The 15276-nt window shown below is 43.4% G+C and overlaps 1 protein-coding gene across 4 annotated transcripts in view; it reads right to left on the reverse strand.

Moving 5' to 3' along the window:
- Window positions 1–214: 214 nt before the first annotated feature.
- The window catches only part of LANCL1 (LanC like 1), a 34877-nt gene continuing 19815 nt past the window's right edge, over window positions 215–15276 (reverse strand). For 3 of the 4 annotated variants that reach the window (XM_033170861.1, XM_033170847.1, XM_033170853.1), the window contains 7 exons: window positions 9095–9302; window positions 4160–4295; window positions 3509–3655; window positions 2834–3016; window positions 2191–2367; window positions 1254–1326; window positions 215–689 (listed from right to left, as the gene is read on the reverse strand). In XM_033170861.1, the coding sequence (XP_033026752.1) occupies window positions 613–689; window positions 1254–1326; window positions 2191–2367; window positions 2834–3016; window positions 3509–3655; window positions 4160–4295; window positions 9095–9302 (1001 nt within the window). In that variant the 3' untranslated portion in view covers window positions 215–612. The remainder of the gene's footprint in view (window positions 690–1253; window positions 1327–2190; window positions 2368–2833; window positions 3017–3508; window positions 3656–4159; window positions 4296–9094; window positions 9303–15276) is intronic. The other variant, XM_033170868.1, reaches the window with a different exon arrangement.

Below are 15276 nucleotides of genomic sequence, written 5' to 3' on the forward strand. Positions count from 1 at the left end.
TACCTGCTAACACAAGGGGAGCAGGAAATAAATGTTATTACCCTCCGATATTGTAATTATTCTTGGAGGTTATGAATGCAACAACCCCAATTTTTACACCTCCTTTTTTCTCTGAATGTTTAATTCCAACTGTATTTCCCCCCTCCTTATTTCTTACGTTATGTAATTTGAAAGATAGAAGGGATAATACACACACACACACACACCAAACAGCTGGGCTCCATATATTTTATCCCTTCTATCTTTCCAAAACATTAACCAAGTTGCACCCTTATCATTAAAACTGAGAAAGATATATTCGTAATAGGAAAAGCCTCCCTTCCTCAAAATAAGATACATAAAATAGCAAGGTTTTTTTTATATAAAAAAAATACTCCAACAAAATATAGTGCATTTGCCAGCTTTAAAAGCCTGTTCCTTACCTGTAAACCTAAAGAATGCACATAATAAAATGGCTAGTAACTTTTAAAAGCAGATCGGACACTGAAAAGAATGTAAAATACTGATAAACCCCAAAGATTTTCCCATGTTAGCCAAGATATGAGATGAAATCCATTTAATCTGCCTTTTCCAAAGATGTGAAGTGCAACAAGCTTCATGCTGGGATGGAATTCACAGTTCAAAAGCTGGGAACTTGGCCTTGGCTGGTACCAGCAGGTCAGCAAGGAAATAGATTGTTCCAGCCATTCCTGAGGAGACAGAAGACAGAGAACAGCAATTACTTACGGCATAAGGAATGTGGTGTTTCCCTACCTCTGGAGCAGCATACGCAACGGACCCTGCAGAATTTGTTTCTGTTTTTTCTTACTGAGCCTGGTGGCAGCCAAAGAATCCCTACAGTCTTTAGAAGTTTGTTTGGATCCTGGAGAGTTAGCCGATCAATGGTTCTGAAAGCCAACGCGAGTGGCAATCCAAGTGGAGCAGGATCCCAGATCCCTGGGTGTTAAGGACAACCCATAGATGCAGCTTCCCTAACCTGCTTCAGCTCTGTCTGAGAAAGAGCCAAGTAGTCAGCTGAGCTATGGGGGGCTTCAGCCTAAAGTACTGGAACAAGGGAAGCCAGGCCTACCACCACAGCTAGACGTGACAAACGTACAGTATTTTCCTTTCAAGTATAAGCTTCGAATGACAGTGCTTCAGCTGATTTGACCAGGCCCTGCATGTGCTTATTTTCAACCACATGCTATAGTGAGCCGATGCAGTATAGAACTGTGTAGATACATTCACATCTGAAAATCATTAAGGAGGATTACCTTCAAAGAGAGAAAATGGAGTGTCTGGTGTCCGACAGCCATGCTGCCCGTAACTCAAACACCATTCTGCAAACTAAGAAAAGAAAGAAGTTAAGAAGACTAAGGCTGTATTAAAGACCCCCTGATTGAGGGGTTATATAATCAGCAGAACGTCTCTGATACGCCAGTGGGCCCTGGGACAAATTAAATACTGGGACTGGCAGAGTAGCACTAGACCACAGATCTGCCAAAGGCGGCAGGAAGAGAAACATGGAGCAGGGACATAATATTTTTCGCACAGCTACCACTACGCTTTAAGTATCACCATATCATGCGTTTTAGAAAAAACAGGTCATGCACTTTTAATCACTGTGACCTGTATATGAGTGACTCATTAATAGAAGCGCCTTGTGCTCAGAAGTATTGCAACATGTAAAGGCCAGCTTTCCAATTATTACCACATTTTATGATTTCCTAAGTTTGGGGGAAACCCCTAAGCAGAGACAGGCAACTCAGAGCTCATGATCCAGAGGTAACAAATAATCTTCCTTTTGGGCAGCCTGTGAGCTCTTTTCAAAATGCAGACAAGCCTTTAAAAAACAAACAAACAGTATTCCCCATCCCAGGAGTGATATCAAACATCTGTCATACTCAGAACAGATTCACTGAAATCAAGGGACTTAAGTACATTGATTTTAATGGATCTATTCCAAGTATGACTACAGTTGAGTATCTCTCCGAGTCCTTAGTTGGCTGGCATTTGAAGGCTGATCACAAACGATTTTGTCGTGCGCTAGGATCAACCTTCAGTTAGTGGATACAGCTTAGTTTCACCTGACAGGATGTTATCATGCCCTTTTCTTTATCCAAAAATTGCTTTTGACGACTACCTCAAAAGAAAACCTGCTCGTCCCAAACAAAGTTCTCGTGTGTGTGTGTGTGTGTGTGTGTTGCTCACCTTGCAGGCTCTGTAGAGATATTTCATGTCTTGAGTGAGGTTGTAGAGAGTCAGGAACGCATATGCATTGCCAGCTGTACCGTGACACAGCCCGTAACCTTTCTTAAGCAACCCCCACTGCCAAATCACTTCAGCACACTGCAAGGCATCGCTGAGGTACTTCTGTTCGCCGAACACCTGCGGAGGCAAGAAGCGTTTTGCCCTGCGTCGTCGTCATGCGAGACTGGAACAGGGAGGACTCGGGCATACTTTTGCCAATTAGCTCTTTTATCAAGGAGTGGCCTCTCTCTCACGCGCGCACACACTCGGACAAGAACACATTGACTTTGCCTTACCTTCAAAGACTTTTGTAGTGATAAATGGAAGGAGCACGGCCATTATTTAAGTCACAACTGGCTGTCACCATTAGTCAGTCGCCACAGAACAGGACACATGGCCAACTCTTTAGCAATAAGAATGTCCCGCATTCAGGGTGCATGACAAGGACGTCTTCAGGAATCATTTGTAAAAGTCTAATTTCCATTTCAGAAGGGGGGGGCAGAGGAGTTATTGCATTTAAATATTATAATCTCCTTGCAAGCAGGGGTGAAAGCTTGCTAGGCTTCTTTAGTGTTATTGCCCATTTCTCTTCTGGAAAGCTTACCTTATAGGCCTGAAGGAGCATGTAGATAACGCCAGGAGCACCGTGGCACCAATGGACCAACAGGTCTCTCTTATCTTCAATGCATGGCGGGTAATTGCCCGACGGGAACTTCAGCTGGCAGACGTAATCCACACTGGGCTTGACCACATTGTGCAGCTTTGCTTGACTCACTCCAAGGCCAGGCTGAGAGATAAAAGATGAGCACCATGTTAAATCACAGGTGAAGCACTGCTTCAGCAAGCTTTCAATGCATCAAATATGCTAACTTTGTGTCTTTTCTTATTTTCTGTCTCTGGGGCATAACAAGAAGTCTGGAGGGTAGCAACATGAAAATGCTCCCCACCCCCCACAGTGGCTCCCCATCTGGGGAATGCTCTCCCCAGGGAGGCTTGCCTGGCACCTTCAAGGCACCAGGTGAAAATGTTCCTCCTCAACTACACCTTTAGCTGATTAACACCCTATGTCTATTTAAATGTGGGTTTTTTTGGGGGGTGGGGGTTATGGGTTTCTTTTGTTTTTATTATGTGTCTTGTGTTTTTATTTTGTATTTTTATGTTGTGAACTGCCCTGTGATCTTCAGATGAAAGGTGGTATACAAATCAATCAATCAATCAATCAGAAGTTTCATACAGTACAGATAAGTGGACCTCCTCCACTCTGAAGGATGCCTCTCACCTGCATGAGATAGTAATAGATCCCTGCTAGGCCATGAGCAGCTCCTACATAATATTCCTGGTACCATTCATACATCAGGGGGCTCTTAGCTGTGAAGTTCCGTCTCTTGGCCAGGTTCTCGCCAGATGCCACAACTGCCTCACAGACCTGCAGGAAAATCAGAAATAAATGGTGTATGACAAAAACAAACAAACTGAAGCGGCCAATGGCAACATTCTGAAGCATCTAGTTTAGAAAAGCAGTCAATTATTTCTGCTTCTCTCAAGTGACTACTGTTCCAAAATGGACGCTTTGAAATTGTTTGTCACGGTCGAACTTAGGGCTTATCCACACTCCCTCATGCTCCAGCACTTTCTTGGGGGTGTGGGGGGGAACACTCTTTAGCACTCAGTTGGAGCAAACAGCAATCATGTTTTCCACACATTGGTGTTTGTTCCGATTTAAAGCTAAGGAGTGGGTTTTCTCTAGGAAAGGAGTGGAGCAAGGGGGAAACCGCTTGGACCTGTGTTTTCCAGGCATTCAACTACCGCATCCCTTCAGATGCACAAGGATTTCTGCTTGTACAACAGGACTCCCCCCCCCTTCACCCTAGGAGGCAGAGAAGATGGATAGTATGGTAGTTTAAGGTGGAAGAGGAAATGGGCACAGTACCTGTTGAATATGGTTTTGAGGAATCTTTTCTTCTCCAAATTGTTTGTTCACAAATAGCAAAGCATACAAGTACCCCATACGTCCATAGAGCATCTCATCAGGGACCCGAGGGTCAAGTTTGGGCAGATGAAGCAAGCTTGAAAGATAAAACATTTATGAGACTTATACATCTTAAAACACACACACACACACCATGTACAAATTCAGTGATATACACATTGTGGTACAATTCTAAACAACAAAGTTTGTTACCCCTCCTTGTTTGTAAATCTGGAATTCTACCCACTAAACATTGATACAGTTTGCACGATCATTTCACCCCAAATCACAAGTGAATAAAGTATAAAATCAAAACTTCAGGGCTATTTTTGACTTTAGTTTCTGAAAGATAGCCGTGCTCCCAATGACAAAGCCAGCAGGTCTTTTTTTTTTTTTTGGTGTGGGGGATAGCTTTGCTGCCTGCCGTTTGGCATTCGGAAATAGAATAAGGCTAGGAGATCACTCTTAGCTACAGCTGCACAGTAAGGGAGCAGGGCTTGAAAACAGACCCCCCCCCCAAAAAAAAAACCTTCTTAAAAGATGATTAAAACGTTTGTTAACCACTACTGAGCCAAGACTGAGGATACCTCTGCAGCCTTCACTTTAACTCTCCAGCTCTGTAGCCCAATCATTCAAGATGCAAATGAATCCTCAAAGTATTGCTTCTTCCTGTTGTCCCTGACAGTGAGATATAAAGAAAAGTGGTCCTCCCTCCTGTCTCAGAGACAACAGCCATTGTTTAAAAAAAAAAAATGTGGTCGCAGCAGTTCGTATTTTCCCTTCTCGGTGCTGCTTCAGCAGATTTAAGAGAAAGCTGGAAAGGAATCTTGGTGTAAATGGTTCAGCAAAGCAGGCAAAGGGCACATGGAGAACATCTGTCCTTTGACAATCAGCATGATTCTGTTTTTAACCAGCTCTGATTTCTACTGATTCTGTTTTTACCAGCTCTGATTTCTACCACACTCCTTGATGGTGGTGGTTTTAACCCAATGCCTGCTGGATCAGACCAACAGTCCACCTAGTCCAGTCTCTTCTTCCCATAAAGGTAAAGGGTAAAGGGACCATTAGGTCCAGTCGTGTCCGACTCTGGGGTTGCAGTGCTCATCTCGCATGTTAATGGCCGAGCGAGCTGGCGTACAGCTTCCGGGTCATGTGGCCAGCATGACAAAGCCGCTTCTGGCGAACCAGAGTAGCGCACGGAAACGCCGTTTACCTTCCCGCCAGAGCGGTACCTATTTATCTACTTGCACTTTGACGTGCTTTCGAACTGCTAGGTGGGCAGGAGCTGGGACCGAGCAACGGGAGCTCACCCCATTGCGGGGATTCGAACTGCCAACCTTCTGATCAGCAAGCCCTAGGCTCTGTGGTTTAACCCACAGCGCCACCCGCGTCCCCCTCTTCCCATAGTGACCAGCAAAATGCTTCTAGGGAAGCATGAAGGAAACAAATCTCCCTCTACCCCTATTTATTCCCTTAGCATATAGTAGTCAGAGGAACATTTCGTGTAGTTGTAGCAACAGGAGGGGAGGGAAAACAAGGGTCCCTTCATCAGCTTGGCTGGGAGCAACGGTTACTGAAAACTGAAAATGCTGGTGATAATCTGCTTAGGTTAAGGATGAGAACCATTATGGGCTCTCTGGCCAAAGTAAACCCATGTCTGGGCTGTATCGCTTCAGACTAAATGACTTCCTTAAAAAAAGAAAAGACGTACCACTAAGTTTATCACCCTTTTTCTGACACAGTTGTTTTCTATGCACACTGATCTTTTTGTCTAGAGGAGCATTCAGTCATGCAACCCCCCAACATGCAACCTGAAGTGGTACAGTGCGCACACAAATTTACTACCTCAGTGAGAACAAGGCCTGTGTTATGACTAGTTTGTATAAAGGGGAGGGAGGGGAATGTAATGTTCCTCGGTGTCTCTGAAAATTCTTGGTTGGGGAAGGTTGATGTAAATGTTAGTGCTAGTCACAGCAACTTGAAAAGGAAACAGAACTACAATATACATGAAATTATCAGGAGAGCTTTTAAAAACAAACAGAACTCTTTAACTGACAAAATAAGCAATGAGAAAAGAAGTCGTCTTAAGTTAAGAGCAGTTTTTGATCATAAGGCCTAAATCTTAATCACCATGCTAATTTTGTCACTTTTGACCAAGTAAATGTGCATTACTTGTATGCCAATTACATGCAAAACATCACTCTGACATGTATAGCTATACTAACTAAAAGTCAAATCTGAAGTGGCCTTTAGTCTAGATATAAGGAAATAGGGCTCCTTCAGGTAGACCTTCTGGAACTGTTTTTGACTAAAAGACAGGCTTCCCCACTGACTGGTCAATATGGCACAGTGGCAAGAGAAACCACAAGTGAGAGCACATGAATTTATCATAGTTTCCAACATACTTCCTTTTATAGCATCTCAATACATTTCAGGAAGAAATGAAATTCCAGCAAGATTAATGTAAACGAGCCCTTAAAATGAAGAGACAAAACTCCCACCATATATTTTTAAAAGAGGCAAATGTGCACATGGATTCCATCTAACAAAGTAATTATGTGCTAGGTGTAAGAAGTATTTCCTAACAATGCACTTGGCACTAGCTGGTGGCTCAACTGGAGCACATGCTAGATTTTATGGTCACATCCATACCAGTAAGGATTCAGAGAAGAGATGTGTCGAAATCATGTATGAGGAAGGCATAAAGAGGATTGTAATGGACCATGGTAGCAGTTTTCTGACACATAATAGAACAACCACTAACAGGAGCAAAACTCCAGAGGGTTGGGAGAAGATGGAGACAGGACAAGCTGCAAAAAGATCCACGATGAATAAATATGCTTAGAATCGAAAGCAAGAAAGCATGTGAAAGTATGACACATCAAGATGCTCAGTGGTTGCTCCTTCGAGGTTTTAATCTCCTGCTATAGAGCAGCTATATAAAAGCATTCAAAGTAAATAAAGAGAATGCATATTTGACAACTGCCAGTTCAGGATGCTTTAGACATCCTGTCCCCAAAGGAACTCTTACGCTCCCTTCCCAACACTATGATATTATATGGCTGCTTACCCTCACAATACCATTAGATGGCAGTGTGGGATTATACTAAATTCCCACTCTGTAGCACAACTGAGGTTAAGTGCGGAAGGAACAAAGGAGTAATTTCCAAAAGGAAAGAAAGAGTGGGATTGCGTTGGAGTGAATATTCTTATGGTGGAGAATGTGTTTCTGTCTCTAGTGATAACAGGCCCATGCCTTTTGTAAAAGCCAGAGCCACATCAGGAAAACAACATGAAATCTGCAGAATCACAACGTGACAAATGGAAAACAGCAGGGAATATTGAAATCCATGTGGGTAAGAATAAAGATGACATGCAATGCACATCGTATGTTGCCCAAATGGAAAAAAGTTTAAAGTAGCTTTAATTACAAAATGAACTATAATGATACCAGTCAGTCAGCACCATAACTGATGTTCATATCAATGGCTTTTATGGAAGCCCTAATAGTATGACGGAGTGTTGCGCCCTAACCCTATTAGGCGGGCTGTGGCCGAGACGTGTAGCCAACGCCAAGGCTCTTCTTCTCATACTCCTGGTTCACCTGGAGTGATACGTACATTTATACCAGTAAAACATGTAATAAGCATCTAAGATGCAGGGACGAGGCAGCAACGTCCATCTGGGACCAACTGCCTAGACTGTCTCTTAAGTGCTCATTCCACCCAGTCATAAACATATATGTAACATTATTTAAGAACCAGTGGGTGAATTTGCTTATTGTCTCTCCAGCCTTTTTCCCTCTTGTGTTGTGTCTGCTAGACTGCATGCCACTACTTAAAACTACACGCTTCCCTGAATGCATTAGCAGAAACACAGCATACAAGTACGGTAAGTAAATAAAAATATACCTGATGGAACACACCTAGGACAGAGATGCTTTGGGCTGCAATACTATACCCTTACCTGGGAGTAAAATCCCAGTGAACTGCAGAGTTAGACCTTTGAAGGTGACCCGGAAACTACAACTAATCCAGAATGCGGCAGCTAGACTGGTGACTGGGAGCGGCCGCCGAGACCACCTAACACCGGTCTTGAAATATCTACATTGGCTCCCAGTACATTTCCGAGCACAATTCAAAGTGTTGGTGCTGACCTTTAAAGCCCTAAACGGCCTCAGTCCAGTATATCTGAAGGAGCGTCTCCACCCACATCGATCTACACTGAGGTCCAGCGCCGAGGGCCTTCTGGCGGTTTCCTCATTATGAGAAGCCAAGTTACAGGGAACCAGACAGAGGGCCTTCTCGGTAGTAACACCCGCCCTGTGGAATGCCCTCCCACCAGATGTCAAAGAGAACAACTACCAGACTTTTAGAAAACATCTGAAGGCAGCCCTGTTTAGGGAAGCTTTTAATATCTGATGAATTATTGCATTTTAATATTGTGTTAGAAGCTGCCCAGAGTGGCTGGGGAGGCCCAGCCAGATGGGTGGGGTATAAATAATAAATTATTATTATTATTTATTTATTTATTTATTATTATTATTATTATTATTGATATGATTTGTGACTTTTGCAACTCTTCCCTGAGAAACCATTTGGTCAAAATAAATACTGTAATGCAAAATGTTTCGCAGTGTATTAACAGCCATTTCCAAATTTACGTCAGTATCGGTTACAGTGGCAACAGAAAACACTGGCTTTTATTGAGGCGGAAGTAATGGGCGTTGCATACTGAATGGAGAACTCCCTAAACATTATTGTGTTTTCATGGAAACGGTATTTGAGTGACCTCTTTGACTGCCTTCTCCTTTCTAGATATTACAGTTTACCCTGGCTGAGATGATAAATCCTAGTGTGGTGAGGAATGTCATCTGAAATACCCTTCAGGCATTACCGGGCAATGCAATCTTCCGCTTGCTTGTCATTCTGTAGCTTGTGGAATACCACAGCAGCCACCGCCAGAGGTCCAGCATCCCCACACAAGAAGGTGATGGATCGCTTTGTCAGGCAACTCAGACTCCTCTTTACATATTCTTGGGCCATCTGGAGGAAGGATGGGTCTCCATAGACATTATACAGATGTAAGTATAGCAAAGCAATGCCTGCAAAGAGATTAAAGAAGTTAACCCAAATTAACTCTGGTGCTGTGTAACATTTTAACATCTATTTCAGCAATTATGCGCTGGTGTAGATCAGAAATGCAGCAATTGTTGACACCCCCGTGGGCATGCTGACAACTGTAGATTTATCCAGAGAGTGTCTGAAAATGCAGAAATGCATTTAGGTGAATGCGAGCGTTGTCCAGTGAGACTGTAAACATTTGCTGCCATGTCTTTAAAAAAATAAATAGAGAAATAGATATGCATTTTGAGATAATTCCCTGGTGTAATACCTACAGATATTTCATTTCTGACATTCCTTGTGTATGTAGTTTTTGGGGAAACTGAGAATTGCTGAGGTTCTCAGAACATTACTTTAGACAGAACCACTTTTCTACTTTGAACTGGAACCTCCGTCTCCTGTGCCATCACCACACACACTTTTGAAGCTTCCCATCAGTTTCAAACTTCAGCTTCATCAAGTCACATCTCTTGCTCTAGTTCTGCGCTGTAGAACAAGAAACCACCATCATAAGACTAGCTCATAGGACTGTGGCAAGGATAAGTAGGTGCAGGACTGTAAAAAGAGCTGGTTTGGTAAAGTGGACAAAGACTGAACTGAATCAGGAAGTCTACAGTTCAAGTATTACATCTTCCAGGAACTCACCATGGCCTGGTTCACACATAATGCTGAACTATAGTTCATTATATGTGTGAACTCTGCCTAGTTGCTTAACTATGGTTTGCCTGTTACAAGCAAATCTCGATCTGAAGCTGTGGATTGTTGTTGCCTTACTAAACTGCGCTTGTTTTAACGATGTCTTGGCATCACACATGAACACATAGCACTAATCCAATGTACAGGACTGTTGTAAGGATTACAGCAAGATTAACATACTGGAAGGCCTTTGAATACCCTTAGAATGCCTCATAAGCGCTTAGTTTTCTTAATAGGCACAAAGCAATTATGAAAGTGCTATATACATTATACAGTCATACCTTGGGTTGTGCGTTTTCAGGATGCGAACGTGCCGAACCTGGAAGTACCGGAACGGGTTACTTCCAGGTTTCGGTGCTCGTGCATGCGCAGAAGCGCCAAATCGCAACCCGCGCATGCGCAGATGCAGCACTGCGGGTAGCGAACGCACACCCACACAGATCACATTCGCAACCCGAGCGTCCACTGTAAATGGAAATAGTTAACAAGGCAGTATTTCTAAGCTTCTTTAGTTATTTAAATAGTAATGTAGAAATCTAAAAGCAAATTCAAGCAGTGCTTGGACCAGTGTGGTTTAATCATGAGCTGAACATACAGTGGGCCCCCCTCAGTGAATCTAGTAAGAGCCAGCGGCTTGCATCAACTCCAGAACTCTCATTTTATCCCTAGCAGCGTGCTTTCCATCTTATTAACCATTTTTAAGATGACACAGGTCTCTGTATTTAAGCCTAAATTAATAGAGCCAATGTCTTCAGATTTCAGCGCAGAAAAGAAAAAGGGGAAAGAAGAACAGCCTTCAAAATTACCTTTTACTATACAGGGGATCGTTTTAAATTTAGATCATTTTCTCATTTTGCATGGGTAATCTCCAAAGCTTCACACCACAGACAATTCAATTCAGCATGTATATTAAGGGCAAATTTCCATTTCTCGCTAAAGTTAATAACCTTGTCCGCTCTGTAGGCAGTTTCAGTGTTAGTATTTCCAATGAGGGCAGCTCAGAGGTATGCTACCACCAGTCACGTCTGCAAAGGTGTGTACCTGAAGCTGTTTTTAAGAAGGGAAAGCCTTATGCTGGCAGGCAGCCAGCCACCTTTCTAGGATTTGGGAAAGCAAAACACTGCAGCACTGAGTCCTTAACAGACAGAAGGTCTACCTACAGCTGAGTAGTTGCTTACCCTGGCAGCACAAAATTGCCACTGGGGAAAGTATCTCGACAGTCAGTACTTTTTTCTTGAGCCTAAAGGAAGACATGGCGATATCGTAATTGCAATTCCTCATCTTTTAAAGACTGGGGGAACAGGCGACAATAACTCTGAACTTCCTTCCCTAGAAGCGTTGGGCATGATTGCAGCTGACCCTCTGGACTCTTAAAAAAATTATTTGCTAATAATGCTCTGATGATCTTTACATCATTTAGTGAAGCTCAAGGATGTGGACAAGGTGCTTGGATCAGTCAGGTCAACCACTTGTGTTTTGGATCCTTGCTCCTATCCTAGCTGACAAAAGCTAACAGGGAGGGGACAGCTGGCTGAGCCAGGGAGGCGATTGATGCCTGTATGAGAGGGGACGGTCTCTGCCTGCTTGAAGCAGGCAGTGATAAAACCACTCCTCAAGAAACCCTCCCTGGATTCAAAAAAAATCCAAGTAACTACCAGCCAGTTGCTAATCTTCCCTTCTTGGGCAAGGTTCTTGAGCAGGTGGTTATGGACCAGATCCAGGTATTCTTGGAGGAAACTGATTTTCAAGATCCATTTCCAATGGGGTTTGGGACCAGTTTTAGCACAGAAACTGCTTTGGTTGCCCTGCTTAATGACCTCTGTCGGGAAAGAGACAGGGGAAATGTGTCCCTGTTAATTCTCCACGGCCTCTCAGCGGCTTTCAATACCTTTGACCATGGTATCCTTCTGGAGCAGCTCTCCAAGTTGGTGGTGGATGGCTCTGCTCTACTTGTGTGGACGTTCCCAGAGGGTGATGCTTGGGGAGTGCTCTTCGGCCCCAGGGAACCTGCAATGTGGGTTTCTCAGGGTTCAATTTTATCCCCTGTGCTGTTTAACACCTACAGGAAACTGCTGAGTGGGGTCATCTGGAGTTATGGAGTACGGTGTCAGTAATATGCTGATAACACACAGCTCTACGTCTCCTTTACATCTGCTGGTGAGGCAGTGGATGTGCTGGATCTTTGTCTTGCCTCGGTAATGGACTGAACGAGAGCCAACAAACTGAAGCTCAGTCTAGATAAGACTGAGGCACTATTAGTGGGCGGTTCCCTAGACCAGGTGGATGGGAGGTCACCTGTTCTTGATGGGGATACACTTCCTCTGAACGTGCCCCTCTCTTGTATTTAGACTCCCTGTCAAACACTGGCATGGAGCATAACATGCAGAAGCAACTCCACTGGATGTTTCCACACAGTAAGAGCTTCACAAAAAGAATTTGCCCAACTGTGGCAGCCTTTTTGTGTATAGTTGTTTTAATTAAAAGCTTTTAAACTAAAACATAACAAATACAAAAGGAATGTACAAAATAACTCAATACCAAAACAATACAACCATAATTTAATATTATGCCAAAAGAAGTTGTGCAGCGGATAAAGATATCCACTTAAATAAGACGCCAAACAGATTTTCATTTAAGATGCAAATAGGATTTGCCACCTGCAATCTTATTTTGGCAGCAGACACTGCATAAGAAACAACTTGGCATGTAAATATTTAGATTGCTTTAAGTAGCTGTTCAGTTTGTTGCTTTACAGATAAAAAGTGATCCAGTCCAATACTGGATTCAAGAACTAATTCCTGATCTTCACAGAAAGCATGCTGTTGCCAACTAAATGCAAGGATCAGACACAATCCTTTTTAAAACAACAATTTTGTACCATAGTCAACATGTTTTTAAATTTCAGGTACTTCGGGCATCTATATCAAGGCAAGATACGAGATGATCTTGTTGGGCTTCAGTATCTTGCATCCCAGTCTTCAGGAAAGCCCCCTTGGAGGGGGAAGAGCATGGGAAATTAGCATCAAAGGACAAAGGCTAGGACACAAAACAATAAATGAATTCAGTTGCTCCAGCTTTCCCTACCTGTTGGGGAGGAAGCTTTCTAGCCAATATTCTAAACAAGCAGTGTCTCATGTGGCAAGATGGGCCGACTCTCGTGTGGCAAGTATAGTGTGCAAGCCAGCCTCTTTAACAGGTGAAAACCATTCCCACAACCTTCTGCTGTGCCAGTTATGGGGCTGGAGGCAGAAAGCCAAGGCCCTTAGCACAGGCCAGGTGATGCAAGTTGCTCCCTTTCGTCTGCCAGTTGCTCTTTTCCAACACATGCAGTGCATGCTGGGACTTCAGACCAGGGAGGAATACCTGATCGGTGCCTGTACCATCCATCAGAGGATGGGAGAGCAGTGGTGACTTGGATAGTCCCTGAAATGTTCCTGGTAAATTAGAGTATTAAAAGCCTGGTGCCTCCTTCCCAAAGCCCGAGAAGCTTCTGCCCAGCTTAGGGAAGGAAACGTGATGCTCACATGTGCAATGTTGGCCTCCCACACATTGCCCTCACATGCTGGTGCCTCTGGCCCTACAAAAATGCACCCCTGTGGGATAGGATCCCAGAAGAGGCTAAGGAACATCCACCCACTGAAAGGATGGTAACAGAAACCGTATCTGTGAAGGAAAAGCGATAATAGATGCCTGGTGGCACCGGGCAACAGCCTAATGACAAGATTCAATCAGAGGAAGAGATGCTTCCGAAGCCCAGCGCCAGCATATGCCAAATCATTGCTACCATGTCTCAGCCAGTTCCCTTTTACAGAGGAGGAATTGTGAGGGAAAGAGCCGTGACCATTCCTTCCCAACATCTCTTATTAGCTGCCACACAAGCGCCAATTGATTTTGGATTGCCAGGAGATTATCTACATGAGGAGATGCTCAACAAGCCTTTCCCACAGAAGCAATTAAGATGGAATGCTGTTGCCTTGGCCCGATTAATTTCTTATAACCTGAAACCACACTGAATAAATTAACAAAAATAGGATTGGGTGGGGTGTGCGGAGAGCAGGCAAGCCCTGGAACAGCAACACATTCAAGTTCCCTGGCTGTGACCCAGAGGAAATCCTTCAGAGACTCACTCTCCATTCCAAACATGTTAAACAAGCCTGTGAGTTTAGAATCCGCAAGCAGAGAATCAAGAAGCAGCAGCGTTGAGGCACTTCTCTGCCCCATTCAAGTTGAATCCTGCCTCTCTGGTGGCAAAGCCACTTCTCCCACTACAACTGATGCCTGCAGAATGTTTAACAATTCCACGGTAAATAAATGCCTCCCCAATCGCACCTTTGCTTCTCATGATAAGACATGGAATAATAAACCAGGAAGCTGCAATTAAGCCCAGTTTCAAAAGATGTCAAGGCAGGATCGTGGTTTGTTTCTGCGTAACAAGTCAAGGTTCCTACCCAGCCCTAAACCAAGGTTTGCCGTTGACTTTTGGACCTTGGCTTATTAGCTATCAACAAATCACAATCCTGAATTCATACATCACAGGAAGCCAAACTTAACTGCTCACAAGAGGAGGAGCGAAGTCGGAGTGATCAGGCACCATGTCCCAACACTAGACCAGATTCACACTAAACCACAATAAACCAGAAGGCTTCACGTTTTTGTCTACTGAAGTTTGATTGATTTTATAACCCCCCACTGATTTCTAAAAATGCCTGGCAGATGAATGTTTTTAAAAGAAAAAAATTAGTACATATATTTACAAACCCCACCCGCCCAACTACTGTTTTATCTATAACTAGCAAAGGTAGCCAAGTTCTGTGCTAGAGCCATAAAAATCCGGTCCGATCTAGTTTGCAGTACCCACACAACTTCAGGACAGAGCTAAATACAAACCAGTGCTATAATCGGCTGTAGCCCACCTTTTAAAGTAGTGATATCTTCTTTTATCTAAAAAGTTTAAAGTTTATATTTATAGTTTACATTTTAGAATGTATTTTGGATTGTTTTTATGGATATATGTGTGTGCTGGTTGAGAACCATAACAATAAAAATCATCATCATCATAACTAGCAGCCTTATAGTCAGCATTGCTCAGGAATCCTAAGACACATCCCCCACCCCAAAAAAAACTATATAGTTTTGAAACCAGGGAGTAAAATCAGGGCAGTTTGAAAAGGTTCAGTCCACCATCTTGATTCAAAATGGCATCCAACTGTATTCATAGGCAAAAAAAAGGCTCATGGATCTCGAGAACCATCTAGGCAA

The sequence above is a fragment of the Lacerta agilis genome, chromosome 1 (genome assembly GCF_009819535.1).
Source record: "Lacerta agilis isolate rLacAgi1 chromosome 1, rLacAgi1.pri, whole genome shotgun sequence".
NCBI classification, from domain to species: domain Eukaryota; kingdom Metazoa; phylum Chordata; class Lepidosauria; order Squamata; family Lacertidae; genus Lacerta; species Lacerta agilis.